General features: G+C 56.9%; 3 protein-coding genes across 4 annotated transcripts in view; 1 reads left to right on the top strand and 2 right to left on the bottom strand.

The window, feature by feature from the left end:
- Positions 1-3920: 3920 nt before the first annotated feature.
- LOC111160052 (growth arrest specific 2 like 1) lies at positions 3921-8489 on the top strand. The gene is given in 6 exon segments (XM_022522853.1): positions 3921-4618; positions 4620-4739; positions 6050-6157; positions 6260-6356; positions 6452-6623; positions 7155-8489. Coding segments are annotated over 6 exon segments (2046 nt in total). The 5' UTR covers positions 3921-4105; the 3' UTR covers positions 8191-8489.
- Positions 8490-8889: 400 nt separating this feature from the next.
- LOC111160083 (RAS like family 10 member A) lies at positions 8890-11000 on the bottom strand. The gene is made up of 3 exons (XM_022522903.1): positions 10738-11000; positions 9556-9680; positions 8890-9281 (listed from the first exon to the last, which is right to left on the bottom strand). Exons 1-3 carry the CDS (start codon positions 10954-10956, stop codon positions 9014-9016), a joined length of 612 nt encoding a protein of 203 aa, XP_022378611.1. The 5' UTR covers positions 10957-11000; the 3' UTR covers positions 8890-9013.
- A 9620-nt stretch (positions 11001-20620) lies between these two features.
- LOC111160028 (adaptor related protein complex 1 beta 1 subunit) overlaps positions 20621-23268 on the bottom strand; it is a 54775-nt gene continuing 52127 nt past the window's right edge. Inside the window, exons 22-23 of one of the 2 annotated variants that reach the window (XM_022522794.1) lie at positions 22754-22762; positions 20621-21877 (exon numbers count right to left, since the gene is read on the bottom strand). In XM_022522794.1, the coding sequence (XP_022378502.1) occupies positions 21803-21877; positions 22754-22762 (84 nt within the window). In that variant the 3' untranslated portion in view covers positions 20621-21802. The remainder of the gene's footprint in view (positions 21878-22753; positions 22763-23268) is intronic. The other variant, XM_022522793.1, reaches the window with a different exon arrangement.

The raw sequence follows: 23268 nt of genomic DNA, 5'->3' as shown, positions 1-23268 counted from the left end.
CTGTCATGGTTGGACCCATATGGAAACACAGGAGCCTAAAGCCCCCCGTGGGTCACTCCCTCAACCAGGGCTCAGCTCACGAGCTCAATCTAACCTGGAGAGCTTGGAGGGGACCCAACCAGCACCTGAGCTGCCCGGCCCCAGGGCTGAATCCCACCAGGGAGGGCTTTACCTGAAGACTCCGTGGCCGTCATCTGACCTCCATTGCAACCAAGGCCAAGCACGCAGTTCCCTGGCACCCAGCAGCAGGGGCAAGAAATCTGGCCACGTGTCCACTGGCCATGGGCAAGACCATGAGCGCATTAGAGGCACGCCTTCTGTATACCAGGGTGGTCCCTGGGGTCTGTGGAAATGGGTTCAAAACAACTGTAGCCCAAACCTCCTGTCCCCCCAGCAGTTTTTGTGACTTTCCTTGGTCCTGCAAGGAACAGGACAGGTCACCACACAACAGAAGGGGTCAAAGCTGAGGCCCTCCACGGCCTGGGCCAGGAGTCTGGCTATGCCAGTCAGCCCTACACCTGCCACCTGTCCTATAATCAGAATGTTGGAGTCTGTGCTCTAGAGTGGGCATCTGTGATGGCAGGTCACAGCTGGGGGGATGGGAGATATGGAGCAGCAAGCCCCCACCCCCTTATCCCCACTTCCTCAGAGGAATAGTAGACGTTTGTCCTGAATGCTAACTAATGATACCATTTTCACAACACTATGATGTGACTACTACCGTTGTCCCATTTTACACATAGTACAACTGAGGCTCAGAGAGCTTAACCATCTCACCCAAAAACCAAGAGCAGGGCCTGGGTTCAATCTGACCTCTCTTATGCCTAGAGCCCTGTTGTTCAGCAAGGTAGACATAAGCAGGAATCAAATTCCTGCACAGCTGCTGACCACACTACATCCCTTGCCCTCTCTAGGCCTTAGTGTCCCCACATGGTAAAATGAGAACACATAAAATCATCACACCTCATAAGATTTTTTTGAGGGAAAAAAAAAAAAAGATTATTTTGAGGACTAAATTACTTAGTTTCCACACCTTGCCCTTTCCCCTGAAACCTGAGTTCCCTTGCCCCCATCTCCAGCAGCCCTCTCTCCCCAAGTATCAGCAGTCCCAGATCTGGGAGCCATTCTTGACTCTGTCCAATTCACCAGCATATCCCATCAGCTCTCCCCTCAGGTACAGCCAGAATCCACCACTCTCCACCATCCCTGCACAGCAACCACAGGGAACCTGTAAAGACCTAAGTCAGGTCACACCCCTGCCCTGCAATAAATCCCTCCATGACTCCCATGTCCCTCCAAAGAGGCATGGCCCACAAAGCCCTACTTGCTCTGCTCCCAATATCTCTGTTCTCATCCCATCCTCCATCCCAGCCTCACAGGACTCCTTATTCTTTCTTGAACACACCAACCACCTGCCCACCTCAGGGCCTTTACACTGGCTATCCCCTCTGTATGAAATACTCTGCTTCTAGCCATCTACATGGTTCCTTCCCTTAGCTCCTTTCCTGAACACTGATTTAAAACTGCAGCCTCATCCCACCCTACACTCCCAGGCCCTCAGCTGGTTCCATTGCTCTCTCTTCCCTGGTGCCTCATCCCTGTTTCAGTCCAAGGGCTGCCTTCCTACCACACTGTGAACCCTGAGAGCTGACTCTGTCTGCCTCCCACCTTTTGCTCTTAGTTCCCAGTGCCAGAAGAGACCCAGCACACAGTAGGTGCCACTTAACTGTCAGCCATTATTGTTACTAGTTACCCCCCTTCCTCACTCTTTGTGGGTAGGGGTGCTGAAGGAGAGGGTAGATCAGAACCTGTACCCCTTGGATATCTAGGACACTGGGCTGTTTGCCCACTGAGTCATGAGGACTCGGTGGGATGACGTTCGTGCAGCCTGGCACCACAAGGTCTAGCACACAGTAGGTACTCAACAAATGCCCCTGACACTTGAATGAGGATACTCCCATAATAGCCATGTTCAAACCCCAGACTCCACCAGCTGCTCTCTTGAGCTCCAGTTTGGGCAAAAGAAAGTGTCTCATAGAGGTGACTTGACTGGTTTAGGTCAAGGGCACAGAGCAAGCCTGGTGCACAGTAGGAGCTTTATGAAAGCTCTGAGACTTGGCTATGGATGGTGGTGCCTCCCCCCAGGCTGGCCCCGCCTGGCCAGCAGGGCTGCAGCCCAGCCAGGCCTAGCCTCCCCCCCAGGCAGCAGCAGGGGGCAGGATTTCCCGCAGGTCCCAGCCAGGGCCCTCCTCTGCAGTTTGAAAAGAAACCAGCAGCGATTAACCCTCCTGAGCCAAACCCACCCAGGCCACTTCATATCCTCCTTTCCTCTTAATTCTATGCCTGAACCCGGCAGCCACAGGTGGTTAGGGATGGGCCTCTCCCCAAAGCGCAGGGGCCAAGGTGTGAGATCCCCAGGCCTTAGCCCCCTGCCTACTCCTCTGAGCCTGTGTCCTTATCAGAGAAACGGGTTCCCCCAACCTCAAGGTTACAAATGAGTTTTCAGTAAGGAGTGGCACGACGGGTGGGCAGAACAGGCCATCTTCCCCCTCCACGAGGCCCGCCCTGCTGGTAGGAAGCTCACACCCGAGTCACACTGGCTTCATTTATCTGAACTAGGATGGTTCACTCCAGGCGGAGGTGACTTTGCAGCCCCGGTCCCTATCGCTTCCTGAGTTCGTCTTGGGAACAGGCCGTTCGGCCCTCCCGAGGAGGCAGCTATTCAGGGAAGGAGTGCAGTTAAAATCGCCCAAACCTCCCCACAGGAGACCAAGCAGTTTTGAAAGGTACAGTAGGGACTAGGCTGAGCTGGGACAGGACGTCCGGGCTGGTGGGGTCGCCTGGGGGCCCTGGTCCCGCCCCCACCCCAGTCAGGAGACTCCAGCTCCTCCCTCGGTCCGCCCTGCCAGCCCGGGAACAGCGCTGCCCCTTTAAGAGCGCGCGGCCCCGCCCGCCCCCTCGGGCCGGATCCGAATTCCAGGGAGGCGGGGCGGAGACGGCGGGCGGGCGGGTGCGGAGGCCTCAGCGGCGGGACCGGATCGCTGTGGCTCGGGCGGTGCCTCCCTGCGGCGGCCCGGCCCCGCTCGGCCCCGTCGGGGCGATGCTCCCCGAGGCCGCAGGATGAGCCAGGTGAGCGCGGGGACCCCCAGTACCCTCTGCCTGGCGCGCACTCACGGGGACCTGGCAGCTGCGGCCTCCGTTGCCCGGGGCTGTGTGACCTTGGGCGGCCCCGCACCCTCTCTGGGCCGAAGCCCGAAGGCCAGCGGGGCTGTCCGAGGCTCCTCCGAGTCCCGGCCGGCACGGACCCGGCCTGCGGCGTTAGGGAGGCTCGGAGGAGGAGGCGGGGCCTGACTCCGGCCCCCGGGCTGCCCGTGGCGCTTGGGAGCGTAAGCGCGGCTCAGATCGGCCTGGCTTTGCCACCCACTGCTCTGCGACCTTGAGCGAGCCCTTATCCTCTCTGCACCTCAGTTTCCTCATCTGTAAAATGGAGATAAAATCACTGACACTCAGCCCTGGGCAGGGGCATTGCGGTTACTGTTACTCCTGTTATGTCGTTGTTATAATGAGAGTCCTTAGGGAAGGAGAGCTGTGGGAGTACCCGGGACCTTCCCAGAGGTGGGGGGCCGGGTACCAGCCCTCAGCGATGGAGCTAATCATTCCTGCGGTTGGGACCTGAATTCCTGGACATGTCCTGCCTGTCCATTGTGGGCGCATGCCTGTGGGCTACATCTTTAGGGCTCTGCTTTTCACCTACCTTGTGGGGCAATAAGGATGCGTGGGGACCTGCGAGGGAGGGAGGATTCAGTCAAGTATCCTCTTACCCACCTCCCAGAGGGAAATAGCAAACATTTTCGATACTAAGTCATTCATACAAATTATCTTATTAGGTCCTGCAAGGAGGGTGCTATTACTGTACCCATTTCACAGACAAGGAAACCGAGGTACAGTGAAGTTTCTCACAGCCAGCTCACAAAACCAAGCGTCTGGCCTGAGATGACAGGCAAGTTACAGGTGGTCAGCGGCTTAGTCTGTACTGAGGGCTTCCTGGGTCCTCACAGCAGCCCTGTGTCCCTGCCCACCCACCGTGACTCGGCTGGCCCCGGGCATGGCGGACCCGGTGGCGGGCATCGCGGGCTCAGCAGCCAAGAGCGTGCGGCCATTCCGCTCGAGTGAGGCCTACGTGGAGGCCATGAAGGAGGACCTGGCCGAGTGGCTCAACGCCTTGTATGGCCTGGGTCTGCCCAGTGGTGGCGATGGCTTCCTGACGGGGCTGGCCACGGGCACCACCCTGTGCCAACATGCCAATGCTGTCACCGATGCTGCCCGCGCTTTGGCTGTTGCCCGCCCAGCCCGCGGGGTGGCCTTCCAGGCACACAGTGTGGTGCCCGGCTCTTTCATGGCCCGCGACAATGTGGCCACGTTCATCGGCTGGTGCCGAACAGAGCTGGGTGTGCCCGAAGTGCTCATGTTTGAGACGGAGGACCTGGTGCTTCGAAAGAATGAGAAGAGCGTGGTGCTGTGCCTGCTGGAGGTGGCACGGCGTGGGGCACGCCTTGGCCTGCTCGCCCCTCGCCTTGTGCAATTTGAACAGGAGATTGAGCAGGAGCTCCGTGCTGCCCCCCCCGGCCCCCCACGCCCGCACAGCCGAGGAGGACGCCCCCGAAATGGCCACCACAGCAGGGGCTCCCACCCGCGGGCCCCGCATGACACCCAGCGACCTGCGCAACCTCGACGAGCTGGTGAGTCTGCCCATGAGGGCGCACATCCCCACCGCGTGCCCAGGATGGGACAGCCTGCCCCATGGGGTAGTGCACAGGTTGAGCATCAACTAGATACCTGGCCCCAAGGAGCGGGCACAGCCGCTGGGAGGGAGAAGTGTTTGGTGAGGTCGCATGGCCCTGCTGGGCGGTGGATGAAATCTGAGCTGCACTGTGTGATCTCCCCACTTCAAGGGCTCCCCATCCACCAGAGAAGGGCCGTATACCCCTCATCTGGGCACTGTGTGATTTGACCCCTTCTGTATGTACTTCAGGACTAGACACTTGGAACCACATCACAGAGCTCGAGGTTGAGTGGGTGCCTGTGATGCTTGGCTCTGAGCGAGGTGCCCAGCACACAATAGGCTCACTGAGGGCCTAGGGAAGCTTCCCAGGGCTCTACAGCCCCCCTGCCAACCCCCCATGGCCCAGCGCACATCACTGGTGGGGAAGCCAGGCCCAGAGCTGCTGTTAGGAACATGGGAGCTGCCAGACTGTACCCCCAGCTCCCTCCTGCTCGTCTTAAGACGTAGGTATCCCTAACGCCCCCGCAGCCTGGCCAAGAGTGAGTGTCCTTCTTATCAGAAGGTTAGGACTATGCTGTGCCTTACCCCTGAGGGAGTTAGCCTGATGGCCTTGGGCAGAGGCTGCCAACCCCAATCCTATCTTGGGCCAGGGTCACCAGAGGCTCCACCTGCTCATTTCCTCTGGCCCCATTGTCGGCTGGGAGGTGGGCCGTCCAGATAGCCAGCCTGGCAGCTCCTGACCTGGGCTGGGGCGGGGGGGGGGGGGGGCATGCAAATGTGTGCTTGCTGGGCATGTGGCCTAGGTGTGCATGTTGGGGTGTGTGTCTGTGTCTTACATGTCTGTGGCACTGATGTGGCGTGGGTTCCCTGCACTCATGTCCCATAGTCCTCCTCCTCCAATGGACCCAGTCTTCCTGTGGGGCCTCAGCCTCTCTCTGTGAAGTAGGTGGAGGGGGAGTGAGGACGGCTCCCAGGACAGCCCCAGGCTCAGGGGCTGGAGGGAGGCACCTCACTGGAGTCCCAAGCCCTGGCCTGATCACAGGGCCACCATCCTTTCCTGGTCAGCTCCCTGACCTCCAACAGCCAAAGGGGAAGGGCAGCTGGTGAAAGGTCAAGTGTAGAGCCTGCACCCAAGTCTGGAGCCACACCATCCGTGCCCCCTTTCTCCGGAAGGACCTGCTTCCTCCTGACCCTGGGGCTGCTGGCATCAGGCCCCAGGAGGAGGGACTGAATCCCTGACCTCCCGCTTCTCCTCTCTGGCCTCAGGTGAGGGAGATCTTGGGCTACTGCACCTGTCCAGACCAGTTTCCCATGATCAAAGTCTCGGAGGGCAAGTACCGCGTGGGAGACTCCAGTCTCCTCATCTTCGTGCGGGTAAGAGCCCAGGGCTGCCCTGCAGGCAGCAGCCTAAGGTGGGCTGTCATGCCCCCCACCCCCACTGACAGGCCATGACCTGCCCACGCTGGGCTCCCACAGGTGCTGAGGAGCCACGTGATGGTGCGCGTGGGTGGCGGCTGGGACACTCTGGAGCACTATCTGGACAAGCATGACCCTTGCCGCTGCTCGTCCTCGGGTCAGTGCCTGTGGCGGGGCCATAGGGGGATGGGCAGGCCGGGCTCTGTCTGTGGCACTGCCCTTCACAGGCCACCTGTTGTCTCACCCCCGCAGCCCACCGCCCGCCCCAGCCCAGGGCTCGCACCTTCTCCCCACAGAGGGTGTCGCCCACCCCCAGCCCACGGGCTGGCAGCCCAGCGCCTGGGGGTGAGCGCCGGAGCTCCCGGCCAGAAGTGACGCCCATTAGCCTACGGGCCTCAAAGGAGGAAACGGAGACCACCCTCAGGTGAGAGGCAGGAGGACCTGAGGGTGAGGGGTCCGGGGGTTGGGGGTGTACTCCCTGGCCTGGATGACAAACGAGCCTGTGCTCCAGGGTGACTCACACCCTGGGAAAAGTTCCCGTGGGTGGGGGCAGGCCTGGCTTCCTATCTCCATGGCAACCCAAGCAACTGAACAACACAGCTGGGGCAGGCCCTGGAGGCTGGGCGGCGGCCAGTCCTACCCGCTTCCCTCTGGCCTGCCCAGGAAGCCGGAGGCCTGGGGAGGGGGAACTCGGAACCTGGCTTCTTCCGCTGCCTTGGGGTGGGGGGTGGCCCCGGCTGCCGGAAGCTGCTTGGAGTCCCTCACTTCTCTCTGGAAGTCCCCAAGAGGACCGAAGCCCTTGACAGCCCCACCCCCACCCACCACCACCACCACAGGTGTCTTCCCCACCCCCAACCACTTGGCTGCTTGTCCTTTCCTCTCTGGGCCGTTTCTGCATGCCAGTCCTGTCTCTGTATGCCCCATCTCTCGCTATCTCTTGTTCCGCTGCCCCCAGGGCCCGGGACCAGCTGCCCCCCCATCCCCGCTCCCGCCGCTACTCCGGGGACAGTGACTCCTCAGCGTCCTCAGCCCAGAGTGGCCCCCTTGGTGTCCGCAGTGAAGACTCAGGCACTGGCTCCCGGAAGGAGCGACCCAGCCGGCGGCTGACCATGGGCACCCCAGCCTCCCCGAGACGGCCTCCTGCCCCGCGCAGCCAGTCCAGAGACCGACTGGATCGGGGGCGGCCCCGTGGGGCCCCAGGAGGCCGGGGAGCCCCGCTGTCAGCCGCCAGCCCTGCCCGGCGGGCCCGGAGCCAGAGCCGGGAGGAGCAGACCATGCTGCTGGTGCGCAGGGACCGAGATGGGCAGCACTCGTGGGTGCCCCGGGGCAGGGTCAGTGGGGGCTCAGGCAGGAGCAGCCCCCAGACTCCCCGGGCTCGCAGCCCTGCAGCGTCCCGGCCTCTCCGGGTCTCCAGCCCCAGTCCAGAGTTGGGCGCCACACCGGCCAGTGTCTTCCGCACCCCCCTACAGCTGGACCCGAAGCAAGAGCAGCAACTGTTCCGGCGCTTGGAAGAGGAGTTCCTGGCCAATGCGCGAGCCCTTGAGGCCGCTGCTGGTGGGACCCCCGCTGGACCAGCCTCTGACCCAGCTCGGGCCCCAGACCCTCCAGCTCCTGACTCGGCCTACTGTTCCTCCAGCTCCTCCTCTTCATCCCTCAGTGTCCTGGGTGGCAAGTGTGGCCAACCCGGGGACTCTGGCCGGATGGCCAATGGGCTGCCCGGGCCCCGAGGCCCAGTCCTGTCCAGCTCTTCCGATGAAGGCAGCCCCTGCCCCGGTGTGGGGGGCCCACCAGATGCACCTGGGAGCCCCTTGGCTGGCCTGGAGCTCCCGAGGACCTGGGCACGGGGCCGGATGGACACACAGCCAGACCGAAAACCTTCACGCATCCCCACGCCTCGGGGCCCTCGCCGCCTGTCTGGATCTACAGAGCCTGGGGCCTGGCACGCCCTGCACTCTGTGAGCCCAAGGGCAGAGCCGGATTCCTGGATGTGATGAACCAGCCTAGCTGCCCCCCAGGCCCCCACTCCTTCTCATCCTATTCCTTCGTGGCCTTAACCCCTCTGCATCAGGGAGCCCCCCCTCCACCCCTGCCTCTCGGGTACCAGACCTCATGGGACCAGACCCCTTGGGACCACATGGCACAATGGGACCTCTGTTGTACATTCCGGTTGGGGGATGAGCGTTGCTATTTAATTACTAATATTATTGATTGCCTTAGAGGAGGTCAGTGAGGACCCGTCCTGCGGTCCTATGGCCCTGCAGAGCCTGACAGTAAAGTATTGTTCCAGCCACTTGTGTCTGCTTCTTGGGGTCGGCCTTGGGGCCATCACACCTTTTGGGTACCCTTCTTACATGTTGGGGTTCTGGTATTAGGTGCCAGGGAGCAATGACCTCTAAGCTTAAGACCATGCAACCCACCCAAGAAATGCAAGCTGCGCTTCCATCGTTTTACCCTTTATTACCTCCTGAGAGGTGTGATTTTAGAGTCTGTCCAGTGGAGCCGCAGGAGCAACCTGAGCGCTTCCAATCGGATCCACAGCCAAGTCCCTTCTACCCAATGGGACTGTAACCCAATGAGGTCCCAGAAAAGACTGCTGGAACCCAGTGTGGCTTGGGTGCCTGGCAGGGTCCAATGCAGCTCAAAGAAAGTCCTGTCGCCCCGAGACTGAGTGGGAGGTCTCCTCATCCAATCAGGGAGGAGACTTTGTCCTGTCCAATCCGAGAGAAGTTGGGCAATTTCGTCCAATCCGGGTACCCGGTTGTTCCGATCAAACCACCCTCACCCCCCCACCTTCGGCGTCGACGTCCAGTTCAATCACATGAGGCTGCAACGCGCTGGATGCAGCGCCCCCTGCAGGCGCAGGGCCGGGTGCGCAGGGCGTGCACGCACCAAAGCGCAACGCAGCAGCTCGCGGAAAAGACGCAGCACGTGCCAATTGTACTTGGCGGAGCACTCGAGGTAGCCGCAGCGCCAGCCCCTGCGCACCAGGGCGGCCAGCGCGCGCCGAGGCCCGAAGCGCAGCCGCTGCCGGTCCCGCTTGTTGCCTACCACGAGGATGGGAGCCTCGGGTGCGCCCGCCGGCCTGTGGGCCAGATGGGGACGGGAGCTGCTGTGCCGGATGCCCCACGCCAGAGACCCCTCCCTCCGCAGTGGGTATATATATTCCTGTGGCCAGAGACAGCCCCCCCCCCCCAAGGAAATACCAAACCCGAGTGGCCCAAAGACCGCATGGCTGGCAGACCCGAGACCCAGCCAGGACCGGGGAAGAACCCACCCATTCCCCTTGGGCAAAGGCCCAGGCGGTCTGGCAAAAGCACCCCTCCTCCACCCATACACACCTGTGGCGGCATCCCCACCTGGTCTCCGAGATGCGTTGCCGTAGCGCCTTCACGTAATCGAAACTGTCTGGGCTGCAGATATCATAGACGAGCACAAAGGCGTCCGTGTCCTGCAAGCTCCAGTCCTTGGAGTCTGGCCACTCCTGGGGCGGGAGGCCGGAGTTTGCCAGAGACCCCTTCTCACTCTCCAACAGCCAGACCTTCTGAAGGGTCTTGATGCTAAACCCACAGTTCATCCTCAGGCCTCGGCCGTCCCCACCATCTCTCTCCAAGCTCCCTAGGCCCTACTGTCCTCACGGTTGCCAGGATAAAAATTTCTAACCCGTGCCTGAAGCCAGTCAGCTGCTTAGCAGCCCTCCTTCACTCTCGGCCTCCTCTCTGCCCACCCCCTAGCTTCCTCCTTCCAGCTTTTCAAAGCTCATCTCGGAGCTGGCCTCTTAGGCCCTCCCTCCCTGTTTACCACAGCTGCCTCTAAGCCCCAGGCTCCGTGTTCCCCAGGCCCTCGGACACTATTGATGATGGACAGCTGTACACATTCAGGCCTGGGGGGGCTAAGCACATGCTGTCCTTTCCACCTGGCAGGCTTCTGACACTTCTTTTAACCAAAACTTCATTCATTCTTCCAGGGTCAGCCCAAACGTAAACCCCTCCAGGAAGCCCTGCTTAATTCTGTGTGCTCCTTCCTCTTTATCCCTCGGAGGCATCCAGCTCCAAGAATTCAAAATCTGCCCTGGGCTTCGCACAAATTGCTAAACTCTTTGCTCCAAGTCACAGGAATAAGGGAGCAGAGAATAACCACCCTAGAAAGTACACCTGTGTCTGGCCCCATCCTCCCCCCACTGAGAGTCTGCTTAATTCCCCAAGCATAAAATGCTCACCCGCAGGGAGGCACGACCATAGTCTGCCATGCACTGATCCAGAACCACCCTCGGAGGCAGGCAAATAATACAGGCACTTTAGGCGAATGAGAAAAACCCTATTTTCAAAATCGCCGGGCCTGGGGCCTGATCTTGGACAGCAGCAGGCCGTCAGGGAGAGACACACACACAAACCTCCCAGGACACGTTCATCCTTTAATCCATGAACACAGTTGTGCACCCCAGGGCTGTCCAGGCAGACACGCACGTGTGCACCAAGCACCCGCCACACATACACGCTGTCACACGCCCCCGCCCGCGCCGCCCGTCCCCCAGTCGCTACCTCTGGACCCCCGGGGTTCTGACCCGGAGGAGCGCCGTCGCCGTCGCGGATGCTCAGGTCGTAGACCGCGCCGTCGAGCAGCACCGCGGGCCGGTAGAGACGTGGCCCGTCCGTGGGCCGGTGGCGTTCCGGGTAATCACCGAACAGGAACTGGCGGATGATGGCCGTCTTGCCCACGCCCGGGGCACCCAGCACAGCCACCCGCAGGCTGCCCCCCATGGCCCGCGCGCCCAGCCGCGCCCAGCGCTGTAAACCCTCATGGGCCAGCGCTGCGCCGTGCGCCCCGCGTGCCCTGCCCGGTGCGCCCTGGCCCCGCGCTTCTCATCGCCCCCCACCCCTCCGCCCCCGGAGCACCCTGGGCCAGGAGAGGCCGGGCCAGAGGACGGAGCGGGTGGCCGGAGGGCAGACAGCCGAGCAGGCCGACGGAGGACGAACGAGCAGCTCCCGCAGGTGCCGAAGCTCGGGAGAGAACAGACCCCGCGCGCGGTGCAGACACCGCCTCCGCCCCGCAGCGCGAGCTGGAGGCGCCGCCGGCAGCGCGAGCACCGGGGTCGCACCTCCTGGCCGCGCGGGTTCCGCAGCGCGTCCCGCAGCGGGTCCGGGCGCGGGGACGGCGCTGCCTCTCGGTGCCTCAGTCCCGTTGTCCTTCGGTCGCTCCGGCGCCCTGAGTCGCCGCCCCAGCCAGGGGCGCGAGCGAGCGAGGAGCGAGCGGGCGAGCGGAGCTTCCCGGAGGCGGCGATGAGGTAACCGCCGGCCCGCCCCTCCCCAGCTCCCCACTACCCGCCCGGGATGCTCCTCCCGGGAAGGGTCGCAGGAAGGTGACTGGGGCGCAGGAAGCCGGAGGGAGGGATCCAGCCCCCTCGGTGTCCCGCGCTCCTCTCACCCGCTCCAAAATAGAAGTCCCTTCCCGCCCACGCCCGCGTCCGCTCTTCCAAACACCGCTCCCGCAAGCTGGCTCCAGACAAACCCAGCCGGCGGGAGTCGGGCCTCCCGGGTCGGATCTACAGCCCCAGCTGTGTGACCTTGGGCGAGTATCCGCACTGTGGGGCCTCTGGGCTCCGCATCCATCAAACGCAGACACCTTGCTTGAGACCCTACTACGTGCTGGGCCCTTCACTAAGCTGTTGCTTAGTGATTACTGAATCTACAGCCTTATCCTGGTTATCTCCCTTTGAGAGAGAAAAACAGGCCCGGGAGGCGACCCTCCAGGGTGGGGGGTGCCAGTGGGTGGCCCCTGACGGTCGCACAGCCTGTGGTCTCCTCTGAGGAGCTCTCCCACTTTTGTCCTGCACACAGAAGTAAATGTCCAGCATGAAACAATATATCAGATGGCCCACATCCAGGTGGGGCTGGACAGAGTGTGCTGAGCCCGCTACACACCAGGTCACAGTAGCTCAGCCCCAAATCCCCGTCCCAACAAGGCTGAAAGATCCAGAAACTGATAAGCACCACCTCTGTCACTGCTAAGGCCGTGTTTTCTCCACCTGTAGCCTGTAGCTTCCATAGAAGCTCAAATTCCCCCCTCTGTGGTACTGGTGAGAAGCTCCTTCTCCATTACAGCTGGGAGAGTCTGCTCCCCATCCTCTGCTTCTGCTCACCTCCTCCCTGCAGAGCGGGGCTCTCCCATTTCTCTGACCAGATGCGCCGGTACTGGGTGAAGTGTATGGACGCCTGTACGTTTCTGCACTGACCAGGCTTTTCACACTTGTGCGTCTCCTCAACAAGCATTCCTAATATTACTGCTCACCAGGACTGGAGAGGTGGGGAGAGGGAAAAATCTTACCTTAGGAGAGTAGGTTCTAGAACACATGGGATCCAGGAATTGTAGGAGCATAGTGTGGGAAGTGGAGGAGAGAGGGGAGCTTAGCCCTGAAGTGAGGAGAGGCAGAGAAGCAGGTGATGGCAACAGAAGGTGCTTCTCCAGAGCACTGGTTGTGTTCTCATCTTCCCACATTAGGTCAGGGAATTGGGTCTTCTTTCACTTTTCTCCTCAGCCATTAGGGAGCTCAGAGCCAGACTTGTGGCTAACCTCTGGAAGGTGTTCTGGGTCTTCAAGCCCAGTAAGTGGGGACTCCTGGCTTCATCTTCCTTTCCTGCCATGATCCTTACCCTTCACCCAACTTCCCCTGTCACTTTGTAACATTTCAGACTTCTGGGTTTTGTGAGCTGCCTCAGTTCCTTTGGGGAACAAGGCTGAAAATAAATAAACTAAGCTCCTGTTCCCTTTTGGCATTCAGGAGGGTTCGGGGCTGACATCAGGACAGTCTTCCTTCAGGCCCTGGGTAGGGCCCACATCTCTGACTGGAGCACCCTCTCTTCTTGCTCCTTGGGAGCAAGACCACCCTTGGGAGCTAGTTCTGCATGTCCTTCCTCTGGAAAACCTTCCTTGCCTCACTTTCAGACAGAGTGCCTTCGCGGGCAAGGCTTCTTCAGAACTAGCAAACAGGACTGTGTGTATGTGGACAGGGGCCATCTCTGGGTCCCGTTGTGCTTTCTTGGTGCCTGGTTTGGGAATGACAGAGGACTCTCCTCTGTCCTAAAGCTCCTACAAGGTCCAGCAGACCGCACAGGGATGACCCATTCCCTAGGAAACTTGAGCACCAGCACCCCTAGCAGCAGTCCCCGTTTAGGACGGACACGCCCTGCCCCATAGCCGCATGCTTAGGGAGGCCTGGGGAGAGGCAAAGGTTTGCCTGAGATTGCCCAGCAGGAAAGTGATGGCACAGGCACTGCAACCGTCAGGTCTGACTTTCTGAGAAGCCCAGGGACCAGAGGGCTTTCAGGAGGAGATCAGCCGGGGTGTGTGGCCCTGCGGGAAAGGACTTTAAGGAAGCCCCCTTTATCTGTGGGGACTGAGCGGAGCTAGGACCTGAGTGGGCCACCCCGGTGCCAAGCTTCCCAAAGACTAGCAAGCCAGAAAACTTGGGCTGGGATGTGAATTTCAGAGTTTCCCTCAGCGGTCCCCTCACTTCCTGCCCAAAGAGAGGCAGGGTGCTGTCTGCAGCTCCGCAGGCCCTAGGCTCCACAGAGAGCGCTCATCAAGCATCCACACATCTGTTCCTGTGGCCCGTAGGACCTGGTGCTGGCCCCCTCTCTCAGATGCTTGGCATATAGTGGGTCCTCGGTCATCCTTACAATGCTGCCCACTGAGTGTGGTGGTCAACCTCTCGCAGCCCTCAGGATGCAAGGAGGCCGCACAGAATAGAGTGGGGCTGTTTGAGGTCTCCTCCCCAGGGGGTGTGCCGTCTGTGCAAGTTACTTGAACTCTCTAAGCCTGTTTCCCTCTTTGTGATGGGATTACAGTGGTCTTGACTTCACACAGTTGTGGGAGATGAGATAAAATGGAGAGAAAAACAAGACAGTTTAGCAAGTGGGAGGGGACAAGATTTATACATATAAAACAATTTCATTTTTTATATGCAAATAGCTACTGGTTACAAAACAACGGAGGGCCATGTGTATCTACACGGGTAAGTATGCACAGAGATATTTCCTAGCTCCATCTGCTGAGGTGGCCTAGAAGTGCTACCCTAGGAACAACAAAGGCACCCAGCACTTACATCTTCGTTTCTAAGGCTGCTCGCCAGTGAAAGTAACCAGCTCCTTGGAGAAATGGCTGATGCTAGGGTCAGGGCAGGACAGATACAAGATGAGCCTGGGACATCTTGAAATGCCAGAAAGCAAGGAAGCCGCAAAATAACGAAAGGACGGGTAATATCAAAGGGACACAGAGTCTACCCAAAAGGGCTCCCAATGGCCAAACTGGAACAATTTATGCAATAAAATAATATACTTTTGGATTAAATCCAAATGGGAAAATAAATATCCATGAGTCCAGACTGATATATATGACTGAATTAATAAATAAATACGGGAGAAGAAAGCAGTTCTTACCAACAGAAGAATTTCAAATCATTATGTAGCTACTCCCTTCCCCCACAATCTTTCCTGAGTGTAGGCTGCACTTAGTGACTTGCTTCTGAAGAACAGACTAAGGGAAAGGGGAAGAGAGGAACTCCACGGTGGAGAAAGCTGGGAACACGACCTTGGCCAAGTGATCCAGGCTAAGGTGACAGTGAGAGGCCGATGCTGTGGGCCCCTGATTGGATGTAACAAAGAAGGGCCACTCTCTGGTCTTCTTCCTAAAAACCCACAACCCTGTCTAACCACGAGAAAAACAGACCAAAATTGAGGGATAGTCTACAACACACCCGCCAGTACTCCTTAAAATTGTCAAGGTCATGAAAAACAAAGTCTGAGAAACTGTCACAGATTAGAGGAGCCCGAGGAGACATGATAACCACATGGAATGTGGGATCTGGAAACAGAATGAGGACATGAGTGGGGAAACTAGTCAAATCTGAATAAAGTCTGGAGTTTAGTTTACAAATTTTCTATTACATAACTTATGTTACTTTATACATTTATATTATTCTTATGTTTATATATTAAATCTATATTACATAATAAATATATATATAGGAAAGAATGGAAAAGAGCCCATTTACAAAGAGGAACCAAAAAAAAAAAAAAACCTTAAAATATTACAGTCATGGGGCACCTGGCTGGCTTAGTCAGTGGAACGTGGGACTCGATCTTGGGGTTGTGGGTTCAGGGCCCACACTGGGTATAGAGATTACTTAAAAATAAAGATATTTGGGGCACCTGGGTGGGCCAGTGGGTTAAGCCTCTGCCTTCCGCTCAGGTCATGATCTCAGGGTCCTGGGATTGAGCCCCGCATCGGGCTCTCTGCTCAGCAGGGAGCCTGCTTCCCCTTCTCTTTCTGCCTGCCTCTCTGCCTACTTGTGATTTCTCTCTCTCAAATAAATAAATAAATAAATAAATAAATCTTAAATATTTTAAAAATATTACAGAGACATAAAGGAAAGCATGAACCAATGGAGAAGCATCTACTCCTATATTTTGATATAAAGGTAAATGTTATTATTGACGTCATGATAAGGATGTCAGTTCTCTGTAGGTTAATATAAACATTTGGTATGGTCCAAATAAAATTAATACAGTGTGTGTGTGTGTGTGTGTGTGTGTGTGCGCGCGTGCACGTGCAAAATGGTGGTTTATTAAAGCACTGGGACAGGACCCATGGGCAGAAAGAGCTGCTGCTAATTTTTTTTTTCACGTCAGATGGGTAATGTGCGAGGTCACAACACAGTTTAAGGGAAGCATATGTCACACAAGGGCGTAAACACCCAATCATCACGCCTATGAACTACAAAAGGATCTAGAGTGAATTTTTTTAAAAAAGATTTTATTTATCTTTTGAGAGAGAAACAGACGCCCCGCTGAGCCAGGAACCTAACGTGGGGCCTGGTTCCAGGATCCTGGGATCATGACCCAAGCCAAAGGCAGACACTTAACCACCTGAGCCACAAAGCACCCCTACGATAAATTTTTTTTTAAAGACAAAGTAGTTTCGGGGTGCCTATGTGGCTTAGTCAATTGAGCAGGGAACCTGCTTCTCCCTCTGCCTCTGCCCCTATCCCTGCTTGCTCTCTCTCTTTCTCTCTAAAATAAGTAAATAAAATCTTTAAAAAAAAAAGAAAATAGTTTTAAAGTTCAATTGGGACAAAGAGGGTGAATAAGCAGGTATTATAAATATGGAAATATAAAGGTATAATGTTTTTTTAAAAAACGCAGTGGCCAATGGATAGACAAAATTTTCTGCTGCAGAGCAGGCTCCAGAAAAGCACTCATATGCATATGGAAATGTAGTACATGTTACAAATGACATTTCAGCTCTGTGGGGAAAAGACGAATTACTCAGTGAATGGTGTGGAGACAACTGGGTAACCATCTGGGAAAAGAGAAAGTTGGATCCCTACCTTGTCCCTAACATAAAGCCCAGATGGAACAGGATTGAAATGCACAAATGAAGATCAGACAAGCACCAGCTCAGGCAAGTATAGAAGAGATTAAAGGAAGACAGCATACAAAAACACTTTCAACACAGTGAAGTAAAAGACAGTAACAAAATGGGGAAAAATAATGACAAATCAGTAAGAAAAGGACCAATAACTATACAAATGGGCAAAAAATATGAATATGAAGCAGCTCACAGAACAGGACATGCAGGAGCACCTGGGTGGCTCAGTTAAGCATCTGACTCTTGGTTTCAGCTCAGTTCATGATCTTAGGGCCGTGAGATCAACCCCTGCGTCAGGCTCTGCACTCAGCGCAGTCTGTTTGAGAGTCTCTCTCCCTTTCCCTCTGCCCCTCAACATGCTCATGTGCACTCTCTCTCTCTCAAATAAATTGGTAAATTAAAAAAACTTTTAAATGATTTTATTTATTTACTTGAGAGAGAACATGAGAGGGGGAAGTTGAGAGGGAGAAGCAGACTCCCTGCTGCTGAGCAGGGAGCCTGATGTGGGACTCCATCCTGGGACTCCAGGATCATGACCTGAGCCAAAGGCAGTTGCTTAACCAACTGGGCCACCCGGGTGCCCTAAATAAAATCCTTTTTTTTTTTTTTTAAATATTTTATTTATTTGACAGAGAGGGAGAGAGATCACAAGAAGGCAGAGAGGCAGGCAGAGAGAGGGTGAAGCAGGCTCCCCACTGAGCAGAGAGCCCGATGCAGGGCTTGATCCCAAGACCCTGAGATCACGACCTGAGCTGAAGGTAGAGGCCCAAACCATCAAGCCACCCAGGCACCCCTAAAATCCTTTAAAACCAGAGAATGGGACATGCAAGTGGCTTGCAAACACACGAACAATGGCACATTGAGAACACGGTAAGGTACCACTCTTCACCCTCAGTTTGACACACATCTATACACTGGGTTGTCTGTGATGGTATGGGGGACATAGGCATCTCATTCCTGGCTGGTGGGAATGTAAACTGGAGAATTTTTAGCAACAGCTCTCAAAATTATAAGCGCACTTACCTTTGACCCAGTAACTCGTGCCTGACGAATTTGTCCATGTATGAAAGTGAATATTCTTCGCAGTATCACTTGTACTAGCAACACCCTAGGCCAACTTAATGGGCATTGTGGGGCTTCTGGCTCAGGACAGCACCTCCATTCAATGGAAAAGCACACAGCCGTGATAAAAAGGCATGAGGACCCTCTCTGTAATGGGGTGATAATGGAAAAGTCTCCAAGATAGAACATGGCACAGATTGGGGTTATTCCATGCTACCCATTGTGTATAAAAGGGGAAAAAGCCATATTGGACATCTTTGAGTGCCTTTGGAATAACATTGGTTTCTTTGCGAAGAGGAATGAGGAGTAGGATTTTTCACTTCTTTTTTTTGCCTTTTGGATTTCGAGCCATGTGAATACATTGCCTTCTCAAAACAAGAAGTACAATTTAAAACAGAAAATGCTATACCCTCTGGCCTAGCAATTCTGGAGCTAGATCCCACAGCTGCATCGGCCCACGAGCAAGGCCGCATGTGGGCTGGTACTGACTGCACTGTTGCTTGGACTCACAGAAGACGGAAACTGCCTGAATGTCCGTCCATAGGCTCCGGCCAATGGCAGCCCGTTCACCCAAGAAATTCTGGGGTGGGTCTGTTAGTACTGATAGGTTAAGAAAAGCAAAGTGCTGGTAGTATCTGGAATGTACTGCCATTTGTTTGGCAAATATCTCTGTGGATTTGCTTCTAATCATGTACAGAATATTCCTGGGGGTGGGGGCGGGGAACAACCCAAATCTAGCAACAAAGTTTGCCTCCTGGGAGCAAAACTAAGAACCGAGGAAGGGTGGGAGGGATCTTTTGTGTGGCTTATCTTTTACCACTGGTCTGGAATCTGGCCCTCTCCATGGATTAAAAAAAAAAAAAGCAAACCACTAGCTGAAGAAAAGGAAAATGAGGTCACCCTGCAGGCCATAGCAGTGTCTGGCACACAGGGAACCCCTCAGGCCCCTGGCTGAGTTCCCCTACTGGCTGGGAAGGCTCAGAACCTCCAGCAGGATGCTAAGGCTCCCGAGAGGGGGCAGGCCTGAGCACATCAGGACCAGGCAGTGTGATGAAGAGGAGGGTGAAGAGGCGCATGATGGGTCCTTAGTAAGGTCGGTGGGGGGGCGGGGGGAGCCAAAGGGCACAGAGTTGGGACTGGCTGGCTATCCCCTAAAGCACTTCTCCTAAAGGCCTACATCCTAGTGGTGGCCCTGGGTGCTTGTTTTTCTGATGCAGTGATGTGGGAAGGCCCAGGCTTGGGGAACTGGGAGTGAGCATGCCCTCTGCCTCAGTTTCTCCCTGCAAATTTTTGTTTTGTTTTGTTTTAGATTTTATTTATTTGAGGGACACCTGGGTAGCTCAGTTGGTTAAGCATCTTCTTTTGGCTCAGGTCATGATCCCAGGGTCCTGGGATGGAGCCCTGCATTGGGCTCCTTGCTTATTAGCGAGCCTGCTTCTTCCTCTGCCTGCCACTCACCCTGCTTGTGCTTTCTCTCCCTGACAAATAAAATCTAAAAAAAAATTATTTATTTGAGAGAAAGAGCATGAGTGGGGGGAGGGGCAGAGGGAGAGGAAGAAGCAGGCTCCCTTTCGGGGAGTAGGAAGCATTACCTGGGGCTCGATCCCAGGACCTGGAGATCATGACCTGAGCCTAAGACAAACGCTTTAACCCACTGAGCCTCCCAGGTGCCCCTCTCCCTGCAAATGTTAAGACTCTACTGGGTCCCATCATGCCAGGTGCCATGTGAGTGGGAGAAAGGCACAATCATAGTCAGGTCCTGCCCAAAATGGCTTGAGGCCCGAGCACAGCTTTATACATGAGGGCAAACCCCAAGTGTTTGATGACGGTCCCAGGTGTTCCATTCCAGCAGGCCAGCCTTTCTCCTCACCCCCGGTACATGGTCCTTGGACTTGCTCACCCAACACCACTCTGCTGCGGACAGCTACCCTGCACTTCACATCTGCCCTCCATGGCAGAGGGGTGGGGAGCCATGACTGGCAGCGCACGCACGGGATCCTGGGTGGGAGCCAGGCCCTCAAGCGGCCAGGAGCAGCAGGCGACACTGCAGGCCAGGGCCAAAGTCTCCTCAAGGGCTCCCAGCCCTCTCTTCTAGCCCACAGCCGGGGGTACTCCAGCCGCATCGGTGTAGGGTCTTCTGAGCTCTGGACTTTCAGGTAAACTGAGAATTGGATTGTATGATCAAAGAAACTGGTCAGCTCTAGACTTTTCAGCCCCAGGGGTCAGATGGGGGGCAGTGGAAGGCCAGGAACTCCTGCTGATGTGCTCTTCTTTCAGCCTCCCAGCGCCGGGAAGGCAGCAGTGGGCCGGAAGTGGGCAGTGCAGGGAATGGTGGGCTGAAATGGGGCGAGGGCACCCAGGCTGCTCCTCCCTTAGAGGCAGACTGAAGGCCTCCAGGCCACCAGGCACTGAGAAGCACAAGCAGCTTTGCCACTGGGGCCCTGCCCTTGGTCTGGCTGCCCTCCCCTGGGATCTAGGCCAATCCCAGCACTGGGGTCACATGGGATGTCCTTGGTGGCAGCCGGGTGGGCACGGATCCGGCCACGGATGCAGGGTGGGGGAAGAGCCTGCCCAGACAGGCCTGGTGCCCCGCCTATCTGACCGCTCCCTCTCTCCTGCCACCACCAGAGCACCTCTCCATGGCTCCTGGGAGCCTTCACGATGGCAGGGAGAGGAGGAAAACCAAAACAGAAGACAGCCCTCCAGCCAACATCAAAAGGCAAGGCGGCTGGGTGGAGTAATGATCAAGGGCAGGAGCGGTGCCAGGGAGATCAGCAGGCCTCAGACGTCCATTTTTAAGGACAGGGTAGAGGGAAAGGCCCTGTCCTCAGAGTGCCAAGGGAGGGGCTAGGCACACAGTTCAAGCCCTTGATCCTGGACCCAGGACCCCACCCACAAGAGCCTCAGGACCTGACACACTGGCCAGGGACACACTTGATGTCATCATTTTTATTCATTTTCTCTTTTTGAAAATAAGAATAAACATACATTATATATATGTGTATGTATATTATGTATACTGTAGTATACATATCTATGTATATGTATGTGTATGTATATATACTATGAATATTACAGTTACTGCAGGGCTCAGAAAGCCATCCTCAACCACTGGGAGGCAATTTTCAATTCTGACAATTAGTGGAGGGGGAAAAAAGTGTCTGTGATTGCCAAAAGCAGAATCTTTCTTTATTATTAAACAGCAGTACAGGAAAACCTAATGCTCTGTCAGACACAACGGAAATCTGGGAGGCCAGGGGGAGGGCAGCAGACACTAAGGAGAAACCCCAAAGAAACCCCAGATGGGAAGCACCCTGCTCGCCCATGTGCCCCATCCCTCAGTCCTGTCTCTGCTCCAGAAACACAGGGGACGCCAAGGACTATACTGTAGGCAGTCACCATCCTCCAGGGCAAGAAAAGGAGTGAGGTGAGTTGATGTGTGCAACCGCTGGGGGGCAGGAGCCTGGGCCGGGGCTTTGGACGTTTCTGCCCAGTCTTGCCCGTGTGGGTCAGTGCTCAGGAGGCTGAGGCTCGATGGGGACAACCAGGGGGGCCCCACCTGGGTGGATGCAGAGAGGGAAGGTAGGGGTGTAGGCCCCCGGGAGCCCCAGACCCCTGACAGAGGAGCTCTCTGGGCACACCAAAGGACCCTCCACACACACCAGGACAGCCTGGCCTGAGAGCGGGTAACGGGGAGGCCCTCTAACACTGACCCAAGAGAGACTGAGGGGCAGGGGCTTCCCAGGCCAGGAGCCAGAAGAGGGAGCCACACACTCGCCCTTCAGGAACTGGTCAGGAAAAGGAAGAGAAAACCCTGGGTCTGCCTGATCAGCTTCTGTGGCCTCTCTGGCTCTGTTTCCTTTGGTCCCCTCCTCACCTGACCCTAACTGTCAGCAGCAACGGAAGAGGGGAGTCCCCGAGCACAGGGGTACACTGAGATTTCACTCCAGGAGGAATGCTAACCTGCCCTGAGGACCCAGGTGGGCCCGGCAGTCAGGACCAGGGAACTCCGTGGTGTCCAAGAGCCTTGCTCAGCGTCTCCAGGAAGGAGGTGCTGCCACTCCCAGGGGACTCCTTGTTGGGGCTGGCAGAAGGCCGGGGTGGGCACTGGATGGGGCCTCAGTTCTTGAGGATGGTCTCATAGGCCTGGTACACGTGTTGGGACACCTCTGGTGCTCGACATTTCAGGGACAGCTGCAGGGGGAGAGAGAGGTCAGGGGATGGAGAGAGCTCAGAACTCCCCAGGCTCCTCTCAGGGGCTGGGAGGGAACACAGGGAGGGAGAAGAGCAGGAGAGCCAGATGGAAGAGTGTGGTGTGCACACGTGGCCTGGTGGCAGCACGGCTGGGGCAGATGTGTAGTAAAGCGGAGGGAGCAGAGGGGGCGGCTGCGGCAGCCAGCTGGGTGCGGACCAAATATACGTGCAGCCCACACACCTGCTGTCAGCCCAGCCGCTGCGGCTCAAGCAGAGTGAATCATGAGCTGGTGGCTGGTGGGGAGGACCCAGCCCCTGCCCCACAGAGCTGCTGGGGCCCGTCACTGCCTGTGAAGGGCTGGGGGGTCTCCGATGAGGTGTGAGGGCTGCAAAGGAGGTCTCCATTTGGAGAGATAGTGGCAGTGGGGGGGGTGGTCGCTGGGGAGTCTTCCTGGGCTCCAGCACAGGCAGCTCTGCCACTGTGGGAGCTGGAGAGTAGGCAGAAGAGAAGCAAGTGCCACCAGCACTTCTGCCAAAGTTGCTGCCACTGAAGGGTGCGACGAGGAAGTGGGGAGCAAATGGAGCTCTGGAAGCCAGCAGTGGTGGCCCCGTGGGGCCCCGATCTTCTCTGCAGGGCTCTGTGCACGCTCTGCGTGCTGGGAAGCGGGGGTACCAGCTCCTCAGTCGGGTTCACCTGGTTGGGAAGCTTTGGGGTGCCCCGTGCCTGCATGCACGTCTGCCCGGCTTTGGGGAGCAGCAGGGTGAGGCGAGGCTAGGAGAGGCAGGGTGCACTGGAGCCAGGCCAGGAGACAGGCTGTGTGAGGTGTGGCTGAGGAGAATGGAGGGGAAAGAGGAAGAGAAAAGCAGTCTGCTAACCTCCAAGTCCTGCAACACGGGCGCCAGCAGGGAAGGTGGGCATGCAGCGACCAAACACAGGGAGATGGAAATTACCACCACCGAAGCTACTGCTGCAGCCCCCACCCAACCATAGTGCCAGCACCGCCAGCGGGGCCCGGGGAGCCACGTCTGCCAGGGCCATGCCTGCCAGAGACGGGGGCACAGGGTGAGAAGCAAAGCCTGGTGCTCTCTGGGGCCTGGAACAGCAGCATGGCCTTCAGGGCAACCACACACTCCGTGGAAGCCATGTCCTGACTGGGGTCTGACATGAAGCCCAAGACGGGCAAGTTGCTCACTATCAGTGCCCTCCCAGGTGGGCCCTTGGGCAGGGAAGAGTGGGAGGAGGGCCAGCACCTGGGCCCAGCAGTGCCATTTCCTAGTCACGTGGGCCTGAGGCCAACTGTGCCCCCTCAAGGGGCCCAACTGTATAGAATCTTCAAGACCAAATCACTGGTGACACAGTTTAGTGTCTTATCTAGTAATCTGATGGGACT

This window comes from Enhydra lutris, unplaced genomic scaffold (assembly GCF_002288905.1).
Source record: "Enhydra lutris kenyoni isolate GAN:26980312 unplaced genomic scaffold, ASM228890v2 scaffoldscaffold73, whole genome shotgun sequence".
NCBI lineage: Eukaryota > Metazoa > Chordata > Mammalia > Carnivora > Mustelidae > Enhydra > Enhydra lutris.
Note: the sequence above shows the minus strand (reverse complement) of the source record. Positions and strands in the feature narration are given on the sequence as shown.